At 35.7% G+C, this 24,706-nt stretch overlaps 1 protein-coding gene across 1 annotated transcript in view; it reads left to right on the top strand.

Moving 5' to 3' along the window:
* Nucleotides 1–24,425, top strand: part of LOC144967793 (piwi-like protein 1) — a 31,161-nt gene extending 6,736 nt beyond the window's left edge. Inside the window, exons 3-19 of the mRNA XM_078905441.1 lie at nt 447–756; nt 2,133–2,347; nt 3,385–3,509; nt 4,803–4,883; nt 5,942–6,142; nt 7,663–7,771; nt 8,548–8,671; nt 9,696–9,813; nt 12,204–12,321; nt 12,580–12,779; nt 13,421–13,572; nt 14,099–14,223; nt 14,594–14,768; nt 17,183–17,339; nt 17,809–17,934; nt 18,564–18,711; nt 20,517–24,425. Of these exons, the coding sequence (XP_078761567.1) occupies nt 447–756; nt 2,133–2,347; nt 3,385–3,509; nt 4,803–4,883; nt 5,942–6,142; nt 7,663–7,771; nt 8,548–8,671; nt 9,696–9,813; nt 12,204–12,321; nt 12,580–12,779; nt 13,421–13,572; nt 14,099–14,223; nt 14,594–14,768; nt 17,183–17,339; nt 17,809–17,934; nt 18,564–18,711; nt 20,517–20,633 (2,601 nt within the window). The 3' untranslated portion in view covers nt 20,634–24,425. The remainder of the gene's footprint in view (nt 1–446; nt 757–2,132; nt 2,348–3,384; nt 3,510–4,802; nt 4,884–5,941; nt 6,143–7,662; nt 7,772–8,547; nt 8,672–9,695; nt 9,814–12,203; nt 12,322–12,579; nt 12,780–13,420; nt 13,573–14,098; nt 14,224–14,593; nt 14,769–17,182; nt 17,340–17,808; nt 17,935–18,563; nt 18,712–20,516) is intronic.
* The last annotated feature ends 281 nt before the right edge of the window (nt 24,426–24,706 follow it).

Raw genomic sequence — 24,706 nt, 5'->3', positions numbered from 1 at the left:
TGTTAGCAGTAATTGTACTATCAGACTATCTGTTGGGAAATCTTATTTTAATAAGCTTTATATAGAACCAATTTGAATAAATCTCTCCAGGTACTGTGGTGCGGGTTTTGTAACCAAAAAGGTGTATATTGGCATGGATTAAACAATCTGATAACTCTTGCCTTGGACAATTTCAATGATTGTAGCACTATCAACAGTACTGATTTCTACCCTTTAATGCATATTGCAGACATTCTCTCACCATAGTTTAAAAAAGATGGGTACATGGCCAGTCATTTACTGTGGTAAATAAATTATGCTAGGGTCTTGTGGGGGTGCATTTCTCATTCATGTTCAGTGTTTTTGGCATGTGACCCTTTGTGAGAATAGCTTTGAACGCATTGGATATTGCACTGTTTATTAGCTTTTGATTAAATTATTTTTTTATGATTTAATTTTGCTTGCAGGCCCCAAGTGCGGCTCCTCAGAGTGCACCTACTTCTGCCCCTGTAGGTCGAGGCAGATCAAGGGGTGCAGCAGCACAAGCTCAGAAACCAGCTGCTGAGCCTCCTTCTCAGCCTGGACCTGGAGTGTCTTCTGGTTCGGAAGCCCACATCGGAGGCAGAGGAGTTTCCCGTGGTGGTGGTCGGGAAAGACCAGAAGCCCCAACTGCACAAATGGCAGCTATGAGCTTGGCAGGAGGTGACCATCGGAGACGTTTCCCTTGGGAACGTTATATTGATCAACAGTGGAAGCCAGAAACATTGTCAAAAGCAGGTAATTCATTAGTTGTACATAAATTTCAAATTTGATTCTGCTGTTATCCTTCATTGCCTTATGTTTTGTCAGCAGTCCTAAAAATATAATTCTGAGGAATTTGAAAGTCACATTGCTGAAATCAGCTTGAAAAAAAGAACATTGGTCCTTATTTCAGAAAAATCAGCTGAAAACCGATTGTTTTACGAATAAAAATTGCTTTTGTTTATTTTAGGTTTTTTTAGCAACTTTTTTATTTGGCTGATTTTCTTTATTTTTATATCATTGTTTATATCTCAATGAGATGACATAGTGATATACTTTGTTTCAAATGTAACTAGAACATAATTTGGCTTTTTTACCTATCAACTTGCCTGAATAATATATTCATCAACGCGGTGATTGTGACGCAACTGTCCAATGACTGTCTTCCAATGCTTCAGCGATGACAATTCATTGTTGACACATGAGCTGTCAGAACGACCAATCCTTGAAGGGTCAAGATGTTCAATAGTCAATCGTTTTTCAATAAAAAAAATTTAAGAACTCACGAGAGAAAAAAGTTTGAACGGACCTATGAAATTGCTTCTGAGCGGAGTTAAGCCATGAATGACCGTAGAAAACGAAAATGCGACTGCAGACATCAAAGGATACTTACATGATTAGCATGGCCATATAGGGAACTCTTATCTACTCCTCCAAAAGTAATCTGAACACTAGAGGGTTAACTGAAACGTCGCTGACATCCGGAGATGCTTTTACACAGGCAGAAATGACATCAAATGATTACTCAATCAAATCATTTCCATGAATCGGTCGTAAAGGAGGGGACATTGCATTCTTGTATAGAAATATGAAATCTGCCATTACACTAGGAAATATACTAGAATTAAGTTTTGTTACATTTGAAGCGACTACTCTCCACATTCAATCGTCCTCACAGCATCTGACTGCCCATCTAGCAAGATAAATAAATTCACAATATCAACATTTATAGATGATTTGACAAATTTTTAGCCCATTTAAGATCTACAACTAATACAGGCCTGCCAGACATCCCGGGTTTTCCGGAATTGAGCTGGTAACCCAGGATTATCGATACCGGGGGAAATAATATTTATTATTAAAAATGCGAATTTTGTAATCAGCGAATATACGAGCGATTTCCATATCCTTGTCGACTTTTTAATCCAACTGTCATTATTGGTTATTGACCAGCAATGCTTTTTTTTTTTTTTTTTTGAATACTATATCCTTCTATCTTCATGTTATGTTTATAGAGGTCATCACACCTTAGGGATATAATATATTACATTAAGCAAGGCTGCTTAACTTATAAAGCATTTGTTCAAAAGCTTATTTTGATTTAATTGCGGTATTATTTATTTTTTTCACAGGCAAGACAGGAAGGCCCCGCACTCTTATTAGTAATTATGTTGAGGTGTCACTTCCACAAACAACAAAGATTTACCAGTACCATGTATCGTTCAAGCCTGTTGTTGAGAGTATCAAAATTAAATGTGCTTTGGTGTTTTCCCTCTCTGACCTTATTGGCCCAGTGCGTCACTTTGATGGAAATATTTTGTTTATCACCAGGCTCCTACCCAAGGATGTGAGTATATCTTTGAATTTTAAAATTATTTTATCATATCCAATTTTTTACTCCAATGTTTTGAATCTTTCGTTTGGTAAAGCTTTTTAAAATATATCCAGATAATGAAACGTGTGATATACATCATAACACTGAACAGGATTGGTTAGTGATATATTGTCAACATTTGAAGTAGAAGTTATAAAATATTGGGTCATATAGGTTACACCGAGTCCAGTCAATATTTTTGATGCTTTCTTGTCCCAATTTCTCCGTCAGGATTTGAATGGCCTGATTGAAAAGCTGTCGAAAAGGAATTTTAGGTCTGAAGTTTTGAAGGAAAGGGTATTCAAGAAATTAGATTTTTCAAAAACAGATGATCTGGTTTATGGTTCAAAAGTGAAAGTGGTTGTTGTGGTACTGAAGGAAATTTTGTGTTTTCGCACGAAGGGCAGAGAGTGCATTTTGCGTAGCTGCCAACTCTCCTGATAAAAATTGGGACTGTCCCGATTTGGCAATCTGAGAAAAAATTGATTTTAGATATATATATAGATATTTTATTGTTTATGCGCACGGAAATTGTATTTTAATTGCCAAAACTTTATCCAAATCACCATTGCAGTATTCAAAGTATTGGTTTGAAAATTTGGAGGTCTTTAATTTTGAAATGGGTGTTAATTGCGAACCCTGAGATTAACTAATGGCTTTATGGATGCTTTTACTGTTTGGGAAGTCTGGCAATACTATTTACCATTGTTTGTTCCTGATGAAGTCATCTTTTCTTATATCAATGACTTGCTTATTTGGCAGTCCTTTAACATTTACAGCACCACCAGTATGTGATAACACTAGCCATTCTAACTACACTGACTGTTTTTTAACTCATTCCTTCAGTTTGTTAAGAAAGATTGCAGTCAATTTTTATAGAGCTCATTTACAGGGCTCATATATTCTGTTTGTGCAATTAAGTGGTAAGGTTTACCATACACACAGTTTCGTTTCAATATGTTAAATAGTAGTTTTTGTTATGGATTTTACTTTTATTCTATCTTAACTAGCCAACAATATGCACAACTCAAAGAACTTATGATAATGCAACCATTGAGATAACGTTCAAGTTCACTTGCGAGGCCCCACATACCAGTCCTCAGTTCCTACAAATTTCAAATGGATTATTGAAAAAGTAAGTACTTTTGCATTTCGTCTCTTACAACAATGTTTCCATTGACATATCATAATCATCGTGGCTTATCCCTCCTGGGCATGGCCTCCGTAACTGCCAACTGAAACAAGCTTATGTCCTGCGCCATCCTTCCACATTCAGTCACTGACTTATTCATCGATTCACTGATGTCTTGTCACCATCTTCTTCTTGGTCTCCCTCTCCCTCTTTTACCCTCTACAATACTCTCAAGATAAGTCTTTTCAACAGTGTCTGTCTCGATAAAAGCAAGTTTTAGTTTCTGTATCATCTTAATGAGATATGACTCCCTGATACCCTAATAAACCGTTTTGGTTAGTTTCCTTTGCTATCCAGGAAATGTGGAGACTTTTCCAGCAGCATTTCATTTCGAATGTATTGATTTTATTCTCATCGTAGTCCATGATTCACAACCAAATAATGCTGTTGGAAACAGGCATGTTAATTCAGTAAGATTACTTTAAATGGAAAAATACCATGAACTGCAAAGAATTTAATAAATTGTACGAGTTTCTTCATTATTTTTGTACTAATTATATAGTATATATATATATATATATAATAATATATAGAAATTCTTACGATGAGCCGAAATACTTCTAAGCAGGACTTTCTTTAAACCGAAACAACTTGAGAGCACCCTCCTTTAAACCGAAACAACTTGAGAGCACCCTCCTTTTTCTCTCTCTATTTTACTTCCAAGAATCTGGAAAATGGCCGAACATAATAATGCTTGGCGATTTTAAACAAAGAGCGTAAGTCTAGGATGAGGGTGAGGTAGGGGTAGGCAAACACTTCAACCACTGCACTTGGGCTAGGCTAACACCACAATCGCACAGCCTGGAAAAGGAAGACATCGGGTGACTGGCAAGTGAAAAGGGAGAAAAAGAGGGGGGGGGGGGGGGGTGGTAGACATCTTGCCATTGACATGCCATGTCATTTCCACTTTGTTTAAATGTGTGTGTAAGGGGAGAAAGGGGGGTTCTATGTAATTAGAATGGAGAGCTGTACATTTTATCATATTTATTAATGTTCAATCTGGAGGGGCACATTTGGGTGCTGGTCTTAGTCACCCCATTCCACGGTTCAGGATGATTTTTCTTCGCCTGAAGAACTGAAATTCTCTCTCACATATCATTGCAAAGATAGATAATAGAAGTCAATATCAATACACCAGTATTTAGACTCTTATATTGCTGAGAGTATGGGAGTGTTTTAGACATCCTTTAATTTTTACCAAAAGTTTTGACTTAATTTAATTCTTTAACTTTACAGAGTTCAGGCTGCCCTAGACATGAAACTCATCAAGGACCACTACTTCAATCTGAAATTATCAGTGCAGATTCCCAGGCATAAGTAAGTTTGGTTGTTTTCATTAATTTTAACACTTTTCGAGGGTAATGACAGTTGTTGAAGCCAGCATTGATTATTTATTTTAATTTTTAATGTGTAATCTGAGGTGGGTATGAAATAAGTAATATGATAAAGCTGTCATTACACCAGAGACTTCCGATAGATGGAACAATTTTAATACATATTTTCTTCACAATTTTCCTCCTTGCCTACAAATTGGCATTATCATCACTGCTTAGTACACAAAGCAATTGACGCATACTGACAAATTTAAAATGTGACGTCTGTTTCGTTAAGGTGATCTGATTTTGAAATTCCGCATTCTAGCAAAAAATTATAGACAGTATAACACAGATAAGAAGCTCTGTGATAATTTTTGTTGGTTATGCTTCTGAAATTTTTTTAAATTCTACCCCTAATCATTAGAATACAGAAGTTATATTAATCTTGTGCCTGTTCCAGGAATATCCAGTTAGATTGGACTGGCCAGTTTGCTATTATTGGTTGTGATGATTATTTAGAACACTTTATAGAGGATATTGTTCCAATGACCCTCCATAGCTGCCAACTGTCTTTGGGAATCTCAAATTACTATCCTTCTGCAGCTCTCCGGCATTTTATCAAAACCTCCAGTATAATTATCGATATATATATGTATATATATATTGGGAAATTTACATTCACAGTATTTGTGTTAATGACTTAAAGTAGCTTTTCGCTAATATCTTCCATTATTGTTTTGAAGGTTTGCATGTAAGCATAATTTATACATAAATGAACTTGACTCTTATTAATGCTTTTACTACATGTTGTGTTGTGTCTTATGAAAACGAAACATCTTTTGATTAATGCCCATTCAGTCAGGTACTACCTCCACCACCACCACCAATTTAGAGAATCAGATTACATCACATGAAAAATAAATCTTGGCAATCTTGTCAACATTAATCAGCGCTTAATTTGCAGTTCAGTAAAATTGTAATCACCACATCATTAGCCACACCATCTACCTATGACTCTAGAAATCAGATTTTTAGATACTGATGATTTGGCCATTTCAGATTGGAAGTTATGCCAGGATTTACAACAGCCATTGGAAAGTTTGATGGAGGAACTCTTATGACTCTTGATATCGTCCATAAGATTTTGCGAATTGATACCTTTTTAGATGTCATGTATACTCTGTATGACTCACTTCCTAACAAGAACCAATTCCAAGAACTTTGTTTGAAAAAATATGTGGGCACAATTGTTTTGACCAGGTGAGTTGATTGCCAAACATATACATAATCTTAACTGTACAGTTTTTGCCTAGATTGATGGCAGATTTTCATAACAGTTGGCGCTAGAAGATGAAGTAATTTAGATTGTGATTATTTGTTGCTTAGCACTTTGCTACTTGTATGAAGCCCAGAAACCATTGCTAATACGAGGCTCAAAAACCATTTTTCCCTTGCATTTTTTACTTTCTGTCCTGTATCATTTCTATTATTAACACAACAGCATCATCCCAACCACCACCATCATCATTACTTCCATTCAGGTCAGCGTGTCCAATGAGGTTGGATAAAGTTGAAAACTTCCCCGTAGATGAAAACTGTTTGAGCTTTACAATCTGAGGCCTTTTTTTTTTTTCTCACAATAAACACCTCAACTAGGTAGGGTAGGTTATTCAAAAAATTTTTAAAAAAAATGAAACTCCATTGCTGCAAGAGACTACCAGCAGTGGTACATTCAATTAATACAGCACATTCTTCATTCCTATGTAACTCTTTTGTTTTGATGCAGATCTGCCTACTACGAAAATTTTATAATAGGGATTTTTGGTATTGAGAACTATGTTCTGGTGCAAAATCCAGTATAGAACAGAGTTAAAAGCATTATTTCAACATATTAAGGACAAATTGGTAATGTTTAAAGGTTGTAAAATATACACTGTGCTATTACTCATGAAAACTACAAATTTTAACAATTTCAAGTAGGCAGGTCTTGTTGATGGTATGTATGGTATGTACAACCATTGCCTCAACACCAGACCAGTTTGGCTTTGCTTTTATTCCCAGTTATCTCGATTTGGTATAATTTCATTATCTTAAATTGCTAGGTAGGAATTTTCAGTCATGAGATTTTTCTGGACATGACCACATTTACAACATATTGCCACCGCCCTTTAAACATCTCCACCACTACCATCACTACACTTTCATATTTCCACCACTCCCAAGCATTATCTTAGCCACATTATCAAAATCTGCAACACAACAACCATATCTTTTCCGCTGCTTTCACTATTTTTGTCATCACAACTTCCAGCATGATATGAGTTAAAATTAAGTTGCTAGTAGCTACAGTACAGTTGCATGATTGACATTGAGGGACGAGACATTCATTAAGGTAGTGCATAGTGGGAAGCGAATAAGATAAGATTTTTGCGGGTGAGAGACAAGTTGAATATTTGATAATGAGGTCGTATTTTTTTATACTTGATTTCCTTAGCCAACCTGCTCAAACCGGAGATGGTTTCTAAGACGCCACTTTTCCGTCTTTTATTTCTTTTTATAGATAATCCAGTGATGCACATTTGGTTTGACGAATTGATGATCTTTAGTCTTGTTAATGGGAATTGTTTTTTAGATTATTTAAATATTTCCAAATTTGTCTATTACACGTTTTAAAAAACATTTTCAGGTGTGACAAATTTATGAAATCCAAGTTTCACGTTTTAGCAGCTTTAGCCCCAGAACCAATGGTGAACTATGTATTTCCTAAATATCTTTTTCAGACACAACAACAAGACATATAGAGTGGATGATATTGATTGGGAGAAACGTCCACATGATACATTTGACAAGAATGGGGAGCAAATGTCATTTAAGGAGTATTATGGCTCGGTAAGTCCCAACTTTTTAAAAGAAAAATATTTTTTTAAAGGATTTGTTGACTGAATTGATGTATGTAGCTATATGGTGGTATTGACTCACTTTCTTCAGTTTTATTATTTCTCTTTTTAAGTCAAATAGATGAAACAAAACAGAAAAACCAAATAACTAAAATTTAAAAAAACACCCAAAAGACAACATAAACAAAATAGGTAATGGATTTGATTAAACTTTGGCTAAACTCAAGTTGTGATAATTAGTTAAAAATAATCTCTTCGGATTTGTTTTACTGTCTTCTAGAGATTAATGACTTGCGCTTCTGGGTATTGGCTGTTTGATTTGTTTTTTGTTTAAACCAGAAAAGACTGCCAGTTGATTTTTGTAATGGGAGCAGTTTTTAAATACTGTCTTAGAGAAGCTGCCTTCGTATTACTTGTATATATAATACATACATATTGCAATGCTGGAGAATGGAAATACATTCTTTGCCGATTAAAAAAATGATTTTAAGCATTTCACCTTCAGATTGCTATTAGTCAACTAAGTCCGATATTTTATGGATGGATCAGTGGATTATTGTTTCACCCCGAATGTAGCACTTTTTGTCTGAAGGACAAACAAATAGGACTCTTATTACAAATATTTTATTTTGTTCTGATTTAAAATGAATCAATATTTTGTGAATATTTCGTCAAGGATTGTTAATACATTTATCAACAACCAACAGGTCAGTGCATATTTTTAGTGAGAATAAGTAATTGCCAAAGGTAACATTGTTTTTTTTTCAGCATTGGAATCTTGCGATTAGAGATCCAGACCAGCCTCTGCTTATCACAAGACCAACAGAAAGAGATGTGAGGGGTGGTAAAACACAGAATCTGTACCTTGTTCCTGAACTGTGTACAATTACAGGTAAAATTTATTTGTGTGTTTATAATTTTTTTGTTGCAGGCCAAAGCACTCGTATATAAATTGTTACATCATTTTTTGTTTACTGTTTTATGTTAGCATTTGATAGTCTGGGCATAATGTGTTCTTTGCACAGGCCGTCCCTAGCAATTCATTAGATATTTAGTAAAGGGAAGTTCAATACGTTTCATATACCTGTAAATAATCAGTCAACTAATTGAAATCAGTCAATTTTTGAAGTGGAGGATAAACTGTGAGGTTTGAATCAATAACACTACAAGGCTTTTTAAAAAAAGAATATGAAATGTTCTACTGCGCTACACACACATGGCTAACGAAAAAGGCTGTTTGTATTATCAATGGTTACCTTATCATGGCTAGGACTAAGGGATGTTTGTTAAAACTTTTGGTATCTTAACACATTCCCGTCTATTTTGACACAGCCTTTATGGAATTTAAAAAAAAAAATTTTTTCTCCCAAATTCTGGTTTCCACAGTGGCCAATCTTCTCTGTTTCATCGAAGTGAATTTTGGCTATTGGTATTTGTTATGTCTTCCCATTTGCCTCATGTTGTAAACAAACAGGTTAACTGTGTTCCTTCTCTGATTGGGATTTCTCTTTGGAAGGAAAAAAGATTTATACCTGCCCAAATTGTTTTTCTGCAATTGTTTAACCATAGCATGCATGCTGATCACTGTTCATTTCTTCTCTCTCATTACTTTCTTTTCTTTAGATTAAATTGCCTGGGTGAGGTCCCTGGCCTCCCATAGTGGACAGGGAGGCACTTGCTATTACTGTGTCTTCTATACTGACCTCATATTTTTCATCCCTTGCTTTTGATTTGTCTAAAAGTTTAACAATTTTTATAGGGCTAATTTATGGGTCTAGTTTCATGTTGTGAATTACTAGTATCATAAAGCTTGGTTTCGTCTGTTAGCTTGTGCATTTGCATAGTTGCTTAGATGCTGTTTCATTTTTCTCACCCCACCTTCCGTTTTTTTAAAATTTATTAAATCTGGAATACAGGTTTAAGTGAAGAAGCACGTGCTGACTTTGGGATTATGAAAGATCTGGCCGTCCACACTAGAATTGGTCCTGAGAAGAGAGTGGAAACATTGGAAAAATTCCTTGGTCAAATAAACAGGTAAATGAGTTTAATATATATCAGGTGGTCACACACAAAAAAACACGCCGCTTTTTGGTGGCTTGTATCTCTGAGAAATACAATATCAGAGAAAAATGGCGCAACATAGCAGAGAGAAAGTGACGATGATCTTAACATTTGTTGCCATTTTTAGCAAACATTGTGTCACCATAAACATTATTTTCATCATAATTCTCCTTTTGTACGAAATCATCTATATATCACACTCGTGCCTATTTTAGTCCAACGATTACAAAGTTAGCACTTTAAGTGCACGGTTTCAGCGGCCTCCTTAAATTCAGGGATTCCTTGGAAACTCTTGATTTTGATATTACTGAGAAAATCTTTTTGAAAACTCCTTGAATTTCATCTTAGGATAAAACCTTGAATTTTGTGAGGTAACCACTACCAACATGAACACAACAACCACTTCCACATCATCAATACAACCACTACTAATTCATCATCAGTGTCATTACCACCACAGCCACTGCTACTACATCACCATCATCACTACAACCACCACTACCACCACATGATCATCGTCACTACCACCACCACTGCTAGCACATCATTATCACTACAACCACTATCGTCACTGCCACCATTACTACAACAGCCACCACCACATCATCATCATCATTACAAACACCACTACTTCAACCACTACCTCATCATTTTCATTACCTTCCTTACAATAATCACCACCAGTAATAATGAAAACCACCACCCCATCACCATCCCTACCACCTGTGCTACTACAAACATCCCTTCAACATCCCTACCACCACTACAGTAGGGGTCTTTGCTCATGTTATATTGAAAAAGCTTCGTTGTCCCTCTGGCCGCCTACCAGGGCTCTGCCCTGGACCCGGACCCAAGTACGTCTCGCAGATTTTCAGGCAATTTTTTCAGGGGGCAGATGCAGGTCTTGACTACTACAGCATCACTATTCCTACAAGAACTACCACCACATCATCGTCCTAACAACCATCACATCACCATCCCTACCACTACTATTACAACCACACCAAATCACCATCCCAATCACCACTATTACAACTACCACCACCACATCACAATCCCCACCACCACTACTTCAAACATCACATCACCATCCCCACCACCACTACACTTCACCATTGCAACCACCACTTTTTAGCATATTGTTTTGTTACTGTTGCCTGTGTTTGTTTTATTGTTGCATTGATTTCTCCTGAGATTCTGATACTTAGAATTCTCAATTCTATCGTTCTCATTCTCCTAGCCATGTTCATAAAGGAGAAATGATTTTGCAGTAAGGGCCCTCCATTCAGCTTTCCTCATTAGTGTTGGTTGTCCATCCCTGTCGATTCCTTTAAATTGTTTTTGTTTCATGTGTTTCTTTTTATTTATTTTTTTTAAATTTCGAGATTCTGTTACTTAGAATAGATTCTATAAAATTCTAGTTCCATCTCAGCATGATGATAGAAGTTAGGCTTAGGAAACTGAACTTACATACAGTACAATCAGTTGGATGTCGGATGATTTTTTAATCAAGATTTCTCAACCTTTATTATAGGTTCATCTGTTTTCTTCGCTTTTATTCATTATAAATAGACTACTGGAGAAATACATGTACAACCATTTCCTCTTATTTGAACTGTCAAATTGTAAAAAGGCGGTGAGCAAGTTGGTTTCGCAATTAGTTTTCATTTGTCATTTACAAGATTTGAACCATGATAAAACATTTCCAGATGAACCAAAATTAAATTGTAGCCTGTTCCAGAGAATAGAATGATTGTGTCAAATGCTGCCGAGCGGGTGGTTGGATGGGAGCATCACCCTTGAATCATATACCTATGATGTTCGCATGGGTGTACGATCCGATAGTGATGTCATTTCTTCTTCTCTTTACTAGCCTATCCTGCTTCTTTGGTTTGTGATTGTATTTTTGACAGGGGATATTTTTTTCTCCTGTAAATCCTCTGCCTGTTTGTTCTTGGTTATTTATAATTTAGCTTATATCTTTAGGTTATTATTTTGATTGACATTTGTACTATTTTTGTTAGATTGCTTGTTTTTTTGTTTCAGCGGTCTCTCATATAACCTCAATTGTGTTGGAAGAGACCTAAAGCAACAAACAAACAAAAAAAAATGCTGCCGACAGATCAAGTAATGTAATGATAGAAACCTTGCCTTTGTCTTTCTCTTTAATGCTTTAATTGTAATTCTAGAATGTTTTGACCAACCCATTTTCTTCCTTTTTACTGGCACTGATATGACCTATAGATGTGTTACAAGCATCATTTTCCATTGTGCGCAGGATATATGTGCACTTTTAATCAGTTTTTATTTGTTTAATATTTACATCAAATTGTTATTTTTTGTATTTTTTAAATTTTAAACAGCTCTGATAAAGCTCAAGCAGTTCTGAATCCTTGGAACATGTCTATTGGTAAAAAGGTGCTTCAAATCCCAAGCAGGGAATTAGATGCTGAGAAGTTGGAAGTGCTCGGCAGAAGAGGTGTAAGTTTTATTTTATTTTATTGCTAATAAGGAATTCTTGTATTTGCGTTATTGGGCATATATATAAAGCATCTCTCCTTTTTCAAATTTGAAGTGTTTTCACCTTCTTTGTGCTTTCTCTCTTCTTCTCCCTCCTATATGGGGAAAATAAAAGATTTACTTTTCGAATTTGGTCTACTAATATATTCTGAGATAGGATATATATCTTAGTGTTGATAAATAACATAGTGTTACATTATCCTCTTTGATTTCCTTTAGGAGCCACAGCAAATTAGTTATGAAATCCGTGATGCAGACTGGAGTCGTTCTATGAGAAACATCAATCTTCTTAGTGCTGTGAGTGTGGATTCCTGGCTTATTATCTTCCCAGAGAGATGCCAACAGCAAGCCTCAGAGTTAAGTGATGGTCTTATTCAAGTTGGCAAAGGAATGGGGATGAGATTTAATCAGCCTAGGACGTAAGTTCTACTACTGTAAATTTTTGTCTGTGTGTGTGTCATTTTTTAAAGTGACTGTTTTAAGTGATATCTGTAAACTTCCACTTACTAAAATACAATCCTTCTCAAAGTCACTTTGTCAATCTCCCATGGTGGGCAGGGAGGCACTTGTCTTCTTTACCCTTATATCTCTGTTTTCCAACTTGCTTTCTGTCTTTGTCTTGGATGGGATTGCTTGGTTTTATCCTGGCCCTGGCCTGATACTCTAGCTGGTAGGGAAACAGTCAAATGAATGGTTAGTTTTGGGAGACGATATTATTTTTCTTGTATATCATCTCTCCGTTATGCGCTGTATTATTTTGGTTAACATGTTATATATGATTTGTAAACATTTGAGTATATTCCTCTTAGTGGAGACCTGTGCCTGGATGAGACTTTTAGGTGATCTCAAACTAAGTGCTTTGTGATAGTGTTCTTTTGGAATCTATCCCCTATGACTTACCTTTTTTGGGTGCTTTTTTATTATCCCATTTTCTTCCTTTTTACCGTCGCTGATAGGACCTCAATGTTTTGCAAGCGCCGTAAAACCTTTAAAAATAAACATTTGTCAATCTCATTTCCTTAATATTAAATAATCAACATATATTTTTTGGCATTGACAGTTGTCCACTCGCAATGGATCGCAATGAAGCTTACCTTCAAGCCATCAGACAGAGACTGACTGCAGATACTCAAATTGTTGTCTTAGTTGTGAGCAACAATAAAAAGGACCGTTATGATGCAATCAAAAAGAGCTGCTGCATTGATAATCCTGGTGAGTTTTGTGAAATTTTTAGTTATATCCTAAAATGACCGTGAATATGTTTACCTGGTGACCAGAGAGACATGTGACCTTGTAATCTTGTTTTGAATATATATTATAAGGGTTTAGTCCTCTTAATGAGATCCTGTGCCTATGTCTGGATGAGTCTTTCAGGTGATCTCAGACTGGGTACTCTGATAGTACGCTCTTGGAATCTACATGTGTTCCCTATTTGAACCATTCCTCTTTGTCTTAATTTCCTCATGTACTTTCAATGGTAATCCAGAATTTATTGACTAACCCATTTTCTTCTTTTTTATTGGTGCGGATATGATCTGTATGTGTTGCAAGTGCCTTATAACCCTTAGAAAACAAACAAAAAAGCAGATTTTGCACTATTACATATTGTTCTTTAAAATGCACATCTATTTTATATCTTTTGCTTCCTTACTCGCATTGATTATTAAAATATATTAGTGATTTGGTCTGTGACGGGTTAAAATGATTATAAACGTTTAATTTTGTCTATCTATTCCAGTGCCCAGCCAGGTTGTTGTTTCCAAGACACTCATGAAAAAGCAGGGATTATTGTCAGTTGCCACCAAAATTGCCATTCAGATGAACTGCAAAATGGGTGGTGAAGTTTGGGGAGGGCAAATACCTGTGAGTAATGTTCATAGAGTAGGAATTCTGATTGCCCCCCCCCCCCCCCTCTCTCTCTCTCTCTCTCTCTCTCTCTCTCTCTCTCCTCTCTCTCTCTCTCTCTCTCTCTCTCTCTCTCTCTCTCTCTCTCTCTCTCTCTCTCTCTCTCTCACTCTCTCTCTCTCACTCACACACACACACACTCACCCCTGTTTGGTTTTTAATATGCGTTGCTTATCAATCTACTTCTTGATGAATTGAACCAATCCCACATCTTACCTTTTATTACACACTTAGGTAAACGATTTCAAGTCACAGTTTAGGCTTTCTCATATAGTTTCCAATCAATATAAATATTGCTGCTGACGGCTTGTGTTTTATCTTTGTCTAGATGTCAGGTTTGATGGTAATCGGTCTGGACTCCTACCATGATTCCCTTCACAAGAACCAGTCTGTTGGTGCCATGGTCGCCAGTTTGAACAAACAGTGTTCTCGTTACTACTCTAAGACTGAAATGCATGACAGCAAAGTTGAGACAATGGGTAATCTCTCTGTACTTCTCAGTGGTAAGTAGCAGAATTGGTCTCTTTTCATTCTCAATCGATAGTGTACTAGTTTCCCCTCTTCCATATTTTTGAACATTTCATATTTTCTTTTTCCTCACTTCAGTCAGCAATAGTTTTTGGCTCCCAATAAATGTATTTATAATCAGATCTAGTGATGAGACTGACTAGCTGGGTGGGGTTTCTGACCTCCCATAGTGAACAGGGGGGTACTTACTGTCTTCTATCCCCCCATATTTATTTTCCAACTTGCTTTCTGTCTTTGTCTTGGAATGAGATTACTTGGTTTTGTCCTGGCCCTGGCCGGATACCCAGGCTGAGGGGAGAGCGGTCAAATGTATAGTTAATTTTGGGAGATGATATTTTTTTTCTTTGTAAATCATCTCTCTCTGTTATGCACTGTATTATGTTTTGTTTACATTTTATATATAATTTGTAAACATTTGAGTGTATTTGTCTTAGTAAGGACCTGTGCTTGTGTCTGGATGAGACTTTTAGGTGATCTCAAACTAAGTACTTTTGATAGTGTGCTCTTGGAATCTACATGTTTCCTATTTGAACCAATTCCTCTTTGTATTCCCTTTAATTGGGTGCCTTAATTGTAATTCTACAACTTTTTACCATCCCATTTTCATCCTTTTTACTGGCGCTGATAAGACCTAAATGTGTTGCAAGCGCTGTAAAACCCTTAAAAACAAAACAAAAACAGAGGTTGATTGGTGATTCAGAACATTTCACATTTCCAATATTAACTGGGAGGCCAGATAGTTAAGAAGGTAAGAAATTTGTTGCAGTGTTGCAATTAATACAGCGTAAATGATTGATATTCAACTTTTGTGGGTAGGCAATGTGTCTCAACGTCTAGTGTTATGATCTTTGCTTTATACCTGAGTTCAATTATTCACTACACAATGTGTGGTTGGGTAGTGGATGTCACTCACAATTCTCCTTAGCTGTTTTCTCGGGATGTTATCTGGTTTTTGTACTAAACCTGCATGTGAGTTCTCACCAAATTGTCTGAACTTTTTTGCACTTATCACCCTAGTGTATCTTGTATATTGTAACCTTTGCCATTGTAATCTGGACCTTCACAGAGGTTTTTAACCCCGAATAATTGATTTTGTCTCAAAAGAACAATAGCCGCCCCAATCATTAGACTTGAATACCATGGCAACAGATTCAAAATGCAGGACCCAGCTGTGCTAGCTTCCTCAAAGAAAATCATTGTTGCACATTTTCTCTTCCAACCAAGTTGTACACTGTTCTCAACTGACTTCAGATTCAACGGATGGTCTAAGATCTGTTGAGGCACCTTTTTTAAAAAAAAAAAAAATCTTTTTCCAATCTTGTTGTCTTTGTCAAAGTTTCATAATGTCGTTTTTTTTTCTAATGCTTCTTGTATGTCTTTTATGTCGATCTTTTTCTATTGACAAAATCAATGTCGTCTACATATGCTACTTCTAATGGAAGGTGGGATTCAAATAACTTTTGAGGTGCAGGTATACAATGAACAAAACTGGACTCCTTGGGGTGTTCCAATATTATCTAAGAATGGTATTTGGGTTATTGCTCCGTAACAAATCGCTGTACATACAATGCGAAGAAACATTGCTATAGATTTAAGTTTTGGAAACAAGATGAAGACTATTCAGACATTTTAAGGAGAGACAGAAATATTCCTGCAAATAAGTCCATGGTGCTATTCTTTACAGCAAGCAGACATACGAACACAAAGGCAGACCCACATCAAGCATATACATTGAGATGTGAAAAGGATTTAGAATACCTGAGATCCACCGCAGCAGGCCGTCATCAGTAGATAGAACCCACTCAACACCTCAGACAAGCTGCCAAAGTGTCCCAGTCCGAATGTTATGGGGTGATTGGCAATAAGCCTTGTGAGTTGCACCAACTCCTGAGTTATTCAGGTCTTTCCTTGGAATAGACCCTAAGACAAATTTCCTCTTGGGTGTGATTAAAGGGAGTGTTAATTTTTTTTTTTTACTTTATTGATTTGTTGAGGGAGATACACATGTTGCAAGGGGTTGGGGTGACGGGCATCACTGCTCCACATTTATTTACTATTGGAGCCAACTATTAGCAAATCATGGTGTGTGGCATTGAAATTTGAACCAACAGCGTAATGATGAGAATAAATATCTGAAAAAGTGTATGAACCAGTGCCAGATAAAGCAGAGGGGAAAAAATCTTGGGATAAGTAAAATACATCCCAAAAAATTAGCCTGCTCATAATTACTGGTCAGACATGCTACCATTACACCATAGAGGTTGCACAATAATTGGGACGATTTAATGCCTATATTCTTCACATGGGGACGTCGTGCATTTCTGATGTGAACCCTCACTGCATCACAAAACTTGAGTCAATAATGTATTTCTTTATCTTTTCCAATTAGGGGCTTTGAAAAAGTATTACGAAGTCAATGGAGCAAACCCTCAGAAAATTATTGTGTACAGAGATGGTGTGGGTGATGGCCAACTGAGGGCAGTGTTCAAATCGGAAAAGGAGCAACTAGATCAAGCTCTTAGGCAAGCCGGAGGCCCTGATTTCAAGTGAGTCATATATCATGTTTCATCGGTCACTAGAGATAGAGAAATAATTTGTTATCTCTTATATCCCTATGTTATATTTACTATGCTTTGCAATTTCTTGAAGGTTCACAAGTCTAAATTTGTGATCAGAATTCAAGGAAGTGTAGCATATTTTATTAGATAAAAACAAAAACTTTGTTGACTTAGTCAACAATTTTTTGGATTATGTCCGTTTGAAAAGTGAAAGTATATCTCATGTTTGTAATGTAATTCCCACAGGATTACTAAAGAATATTGTAGCTTGTAATGATCAGGGTTTTTATAGAATTGTTTGATATCTTTATTTTGGAATATGTGCCTTCTTTGAGGGAAACCTGACTGGTAGGTTTTAGACAAGAGACATGGATAGATTGTTCTAGACCTTTTTCTGTTCTTTTCTATTAAATAAATTAAAAATGTAACTGTGATGATCTTGTTTGTTTAAAACCAGACCGGGTATCGCTTTCATAGTGGTCAAGAAAAGAATTGGTACACGTTTGTTCATGCCAGGTCACCAGGGCATTGGAAATCCTCAACCTGGTACAATTGTTGATGATGTGGTCACCAAATCTGAATGGTAAGCAATATATTTGTCTATGTTTGAAAACTGAGAAAATTCCCTTCTAACTGGTCATTGTTTCGAGCAGTTTGGTACAAGCTTCTAAGAGAATGTAACTTTTAAAAATTATTTTAAGAATTGGGTATCGCAAAGTGCCCATTGAAAGAAAACAAAATTTTAATGATATGTTTTTTGTTTCACCAATTTAAGTGTATTATTTTGATGTTACGTCACTATGATATCTTGACTTCTGTTGTTTATTCCAATTCAAATCTTTACCAAGCAAGTTACTATCAATATCAAAGCATTCAAATAACCATACCAACAATGACAAGACTGTTGAGGAGAGATTCCCGTGGAACTTACCATTTGAAGTGAATGTATATATAAGTTTCTTATTAGGTGCTGTTAAGATACCTGCAAAAAAACCCAAAAAAAACATTATTTTTGAAAATGTAATATTAAAATTTGACTCAAGATGGAATTTCCTGTTCTATATATTTGTTTGCCACTGGAATTGAATTAACAGACTAGTTTTCCTTCTGGTCCAACCTGTTCCTCTTTAATCTTTTTTTCACCTGTGAATAAGAGTGATTAAAAAAAAAAAATATTGTTGATTTATTTGGGATGTGTAATTCTATTTTCAGGTATGATTTCTTCCTGGTTAGCCAGTCTGTCCGTCAAGGGACAGTGACTCCTACATCTTACAATGTTGTCTTTGATACCAGTGGATTGCAGCCTGATCATATTCAGAGACTTACTTACAAATTGACTCATCTGTACTTCAATTGGCAGGTAATTAAAAATCTCTTGACTAATATAGTCTAATTTTAAAAGAAATGAAATGTGCAAAGTATCAAGTAGGGGATTGAAATCGTACTGTAATGGACAGCAGTGTGACTTGACTGTACAAGCAGATCTATTTCATTCTTTAATTTTCCGATTAGATGGATGTCCTCTCATTATAGGATTCTCTGTCATCCCTTATTTCCTGTCTCTGCGCTCCCCTTTATATGGCTGGGAGGGAAACAGTTAAAGTTTTCGGAGATGATATTTTTCCCCTTGTAAATCATCTCTCTGTTATGTATTGTATTTTTTTTTCTTTTTTAACATGTAAACATTTGAGTGTGGACCTGTGCTTGTGTCAGGATGAGACTTTTAGGTGATCTCAAACTATGCATAATGATAGTATGCTCTTGGAATCTATATCTATTCCCTATTTGTGCCATTTCACTTTGTCTTACTTTTCTTGTGCGCTTTTAATTATAAATCTATTACTTTTTTACTGTCCCATTTTCTTACTTTTCATTGGCGCTGAAATGACCTAAATGTGTCGCAAGCACCTTAAAACCCTTGAAAACAAACATTAATTCCCTTGTGAATCATCTCTCTGTTATGCACTGTATTATTTCTTGTTTACGTATTATATATGGTTTGTAAACATTTGAGTGTATTCCTCCTCATGGGAACCTGTGCTTGTGTCTGGATGAGACTTTTAGGTGATCTCAACGTAAGTACTTTGGCGCTGATATGACCTTCATGTGTTGCAAGGTTGACATGTTTCCATTTATTTTGTTAGTGTTATGTTCTAAGTAAAGTGACTGAAAAATATTCAAAATCATAGAGAGAAAGACAACAAGAGGACAGTACAATATCAGGAAATGGAAGCCTAAAATGGTCTTTTCTTCTTCATTCAACTCAATATTCTTTGGGTTTGTCTTTTCAGTAAAGGTTATTAGCCCCTCTACAGGATATCAAAAACATTCTAAACACCACCACAAGTGCCACGCCCACCACTAGTAGGAGAATCTTTCGTCATTATCAATGAAACTGGAACAAAATGAGTTCTGGAAACCCCAATGTCATAATCATTATCTTATTCGTCATCATCTAAGAATAAATCGGTTCCTTAATTAGAATTATAATAGAAAGTACTTTGCGATAGACAACCATCCTACCAAAGGGTAGCAAGCAATTGCTATTGTTAGTTTCACACAATGGAAACTGGGGTAAACTCCGGCTCCGTGGACCCAGTGTCTCTAAAGGACTACAAAAAAAAAAAAAAAAATTTAAGCTCTAGATCCTTAATTTTATGAGGATCTGGTCATCCCTTTAAAAAAGATACATTTTAATTTCTTTATGGTTGCGGTGCAAAAGATAAAATAGCTGAGAAATGCTTTATGAAAAACTGCAAAATAGATTTTGCGTAGACCTGCATGGGTACCTGGGACTCATCTGTTTTGACAATTTTGCCTAGGTGAAAGAGAGGAATGCAATAAAATAAATTCTGAAATGATGAGCATCTTTAAAAATCAGAGCTTGGATATAAATAGAAATTGATACATCTTTTCCTGACAATTTCTTTCTTTTATATCATTGAGTTGAATTATCCATAAAATGTAATTGTTAATTTCGTGCATTACTGTCTGGCAGCTTCATTATTTAAGTTGCGATTGATCTAATGGTGGGTCGTATTGGCATGAAAGCTGTAAGTTAGAGATTTTTAAAATTTTTAAATTAAAAAAAAAAAATAGTAATGGAGATATCAGTTGATCATGATTTCATTATTTAACCATGCTTTTGTATATTATTATTTACAGGGCACCATCAGAGTTCCAGCTCCTTGCCAGTATGCTCACAAGTTGGCTTTCCTGCAAGGACAATCTCTTCACAGAGAACCTTCTGGTTACTTGGCAGACAAGCTGTTTTTCCTTTAGTTTTCAAGGTCAAAAATGTTATGTTCTAGTCAGCATCGTGGTTCTTCCTCACTGACTGTCAAGGGAATTTCATTTTGAAATTCACCATATTACAAAAGCTAGTATACCAAAGTCTCAAGAGCAATGACTGGTTAAAGTTCTAAGGCTACTACAGATATTGTTAGAAAACTGTCTCACGTTATTTTTGCCATGTTTCTCTTTAGTAGAGAACATTAATTCTATAACACATTTCAAGCCATATTGTGCAAACAGGCACCTTGTTAATAAAATCATTTTAGGTCAAATCACAGAGAGTTGGGTCTTTCAACCACCCAGAGTGGGTGGACAGGTTGCTGTGTATTCTACCCCTCTATTTCAGTTTTCCTTTCTTTTCTTTTCTTTTCCCTTGTAATTCTCTTCTCTCTCTCTCTTCCCCCCCCCCCCCCCCCCCCCCCCCTCCCTCTCTCTCTCTCCTCTCTCCTCTCTCTCTCTCTCTCTCTCTCTCTCTCTCTCTCTCTCTCTCTCTCTCTCTCTCGTATTGTCAACCATCACATAGTCAATAGAGTTATATTCTGACGAATTAAACTTTGAATACATTTTTACAGTAAGCTTATAAGCCATTTAGTTCTATCTGCATTGCACCCATCTCGCTCACAGAGATGCACCACTTCTCATCTTTAAAATCTAGTCTCCCTGTCCCTAATCAAGCTTGACTCGTATTGTCAACCATCACATAGTCAATATAGTTATATTCTGACGATTGAAACTTTGAATACATTTTTACAGTAGGCTTTTGATTTTTGGATTCATACCTCTGACATCTCCCTTGACTTGAAATCTTAATTTCCTTTGGCTCACGTTCAAAATGCCAGATTTTTGTTCATCACTCTTGCTTATTCATTGAGAGTGGTGTAAAAAAAACAAAAACAAATTTGGCTTTGAAAAAAGTTCCATCATTACTGGTCTAAAATTAAATATAAAGCGTGGTCTTTGACAAACATCTTTTAGTAAAAAGCAATTGATAGGTTGCTACAGAAACTGGAGTGAACTCAAGCTCTGAAGGACTGCTTTTTCCCCATTGATAACTAAGTGCCCAATTTCATTTCATTTGAATTATCTAATGCAAAATGGAAAGCCTGAGTGTATTATTTTGTGAGTAACAGAGTTAAAGTCATAAGTGGATAGAATCATACATTTCAAATGATTCATTTTGACAACTTCAGATCCTATTTTGTTGCATATCCCCTTTGCATTTTCTTTTATATTTGGTTCCATACTTCATTTTTTATCATTTGATGTCAGTTACTTAATATACATTACCTTGCCCAATATTCTTCATTCATGATTTTCATATTTTTTTTAATTTCATCATCATTTTATTTTTGAACTGGGTTTGGAGAAAATCTCTTTGCCAAAATTTCTTTTCATTGAATGAAAATAACCATGTTCTTCATCTTGCGTTTTCTTATGAGCGTATGACCCAAAGGGCTATAGTTGCTATTGAATATTGTTTAAACTCCTTTGTATGATTACCATTTTTTTTTATCACTTAAAAATGTCATAACCATTTATCATCTACTATCCAATCTTTCATCAAAAAATATTTTCATATTTTTCTTGTTTTATATTTGTTGTGCATAATGGACATTATTCCAATCAACTCATATTCCATTTTATTCATTTTTAAAAATTGGTATTAATTATACCGTTAAATGAAGGTGCTTTCCAAATGCAATATCATTATCATTTTGAAAGGCTGTTTTCCTCTCTTGTAAAAATATCATAATGCTCTTATTCATATATTTCGTTTCATATAAAGAGAAGAAAAAAAAATTAATTATTGTCAGAATTTTATCTTTTTTTTTTTTTTCCTTCATCTTATTTGTCACTTGGGGTGACCTGGAAGGTCCCGGGTTCGAGTCCCGCTTCAGGCACTCGTTTTTTTACTTGGGCAATATTATTAACCCCCAATTTGTTCACTTGTACAACATGGGTGATTCCTGTTGACATCAGACATCTTGTTTGATGAATTATCTATATTCCTTTGTGGAATGCCTAGGCGATGATATCATATGATGTCGTGATGGAAGGCATACTTTTTTTTTAGTTGTTTCCATATTTTGTTTCGAAGTTGTAGCTTTATGAAGTGCAACACCATTTAGTTTGTTTTGGTTTTTTTTGTGTGTTTTTTTTTTTTTTAAACGTTAACATAAAAGTTTTTAAAGAATTATTCCAGTAAGGGAAATTCAACTTGCAAAGGCTTTTTTTCACTATGATGGATTAATTGCCTAAACCGCTGATCAAAATTTTCCAAACCATATTGGATGACATTGTGCCTTCATTCTTTGCTCTGTTGATTTTTTTTTTTGTCTTGGCAATCAATAAATCTCAGCCACATGTTCTGTGGAGAAAAAAAAATGTAATTTGTTTCTTTTTCATGTTCATAAATCCAGGCAGCATTTTTCATTTGTAAATACTGTCTTTCTCCCTATCCCCCCACTTAAAGATAAAAATTTATATCTAATCCTTACTCTTCACATGCTCATGTTTATGGTCATCAGTATCCACATTTAGTTCTGTCTTTGTGTTGGAATGGGATTAATTAGTTTTGTCATAGCCCTTGTCGGAGTCATTGGCTGGGAGGCAAACAGTCGAATGTATAGTTATAGTTTTGTGATATATTATTTTTTTCCTTGTAAATCATATGATTTGTAAACATTTGAGTGTATTCCTCTTAGTGGGATCCTTGCTGGTGTCTGGATGAGACTTGAAGGTGATCTCAAACTAAGTACATTGACGGTATGCTCTTGGAATCTACATCTGTTCCCTATTTGAACCAATTCCCCTTTGTCTTACATTTTCTTGGGTGCTTTGATTGTCAATCTAGAATATTTTGACTATTCCATTTTCTTCCTTTTACTGGTGATCATATGACCTAAATGTGTCGCAAGCGCCGTAAAACCCTTAAAAACAAAAACAAACAAAAATTACTGAAAATTGATTTTTCCCACTTTTTGGGAAATGAGCATTTTTGGTTAATTTAATATATCTCACAAATCATTCTATTTCTATTTCTATACAGAATTGTTATCTCATTGAACTCATTTAATAAAAAAGTGTTTTTTTTTTGTCGTTTTAAAATATGATGATTGCACTCATTTTAGTGCCTGGGTGGGGTTCCTGACCTCCCATAGTGGGCAGGTATCTGTTTTCCAACTTGCTTTCTGTCTTTGCCTTGTGATGAAATTACTTGGTTTTGTCCTGGCCCTGACCGGATTCCCTAGCTGGGAGGGAAACAGTCAAATGTATAGTTAGTTTTGGGAGATGATATTCTTTTCCTTGTAATCATCTCTCTGTTATGCACTGTATTATTTTTTTGGTTAGATATTATATATGATTTGTAAACATTTGAGTGTGTTCCTCTTAGTTGGGACCTGTGCTAGTGTCTGAATTAGACTTTTAGGTGATCTCAAACTAAGCACTTTGATAGTGTGCTCTTGGAATCTACATCTGTTTCCTATTTGAACCAATTCCCCTTTGGCTTACCTTTTCTTGGTTGCTTTAATTGTAATTCTAGAGCTTTTTACTATCCCATTTTCTTCCTTTATACTGGCGCTGATATAACCTTAATGTGTTGCAAGCGCCGTAAAACCCTTAAAAACAAACAAAAACATCATCTTAGTGCATGATGTGGTTGTTTTTCTTGTCTTTGAAATTTTGATAAATTAATTCACAGGAACATTCATATTTTCTACAAATGTCAATCTACAGATTTGAAACTTGCAGAAAATAAAGCATGTGTGAGCGACCAAATGAATTTTTGATATCTCATTTTGTTTTTATGATATTGGACTAAGCTTACCTACGATACGAAGGTTGTGCGTCATCACAGCTTCACAGACGGCTCTCTTTTTCTTGTTGCCCCACGCGAGGCGAGATGACGTGCGACAATGAGCTTAGGGTGGGGTATGGGGGCTACCATGAGCCAAAAAGTCAACAGGCCGCCCAAGTATTTTATATAAAATACTGTTTTTTCTGTTTTAAAACCACGGTTATCCACTCCCCACCACAAACAACTGATACTCTTTACTGCT

This window comes from Berghia stephanieae, chromosome 3 (genome assembly GCF_034508935.2).
Source record: "Berghia stephanieae isolate SIO BIC M18660-M18661 chromosome 3, UCSD_Bste_1.3, whole genome shotgun sequence".
Lineage (NCBI taxonomy): Eukaryota > Metazoa > Mollusca > Gastropoda > Nudibranchia > Aeolidiidae > Berghia > Berghia stephanieae.
This window is presented reverse-complemented; position numbering and strand designations above follow the sequence as displayed.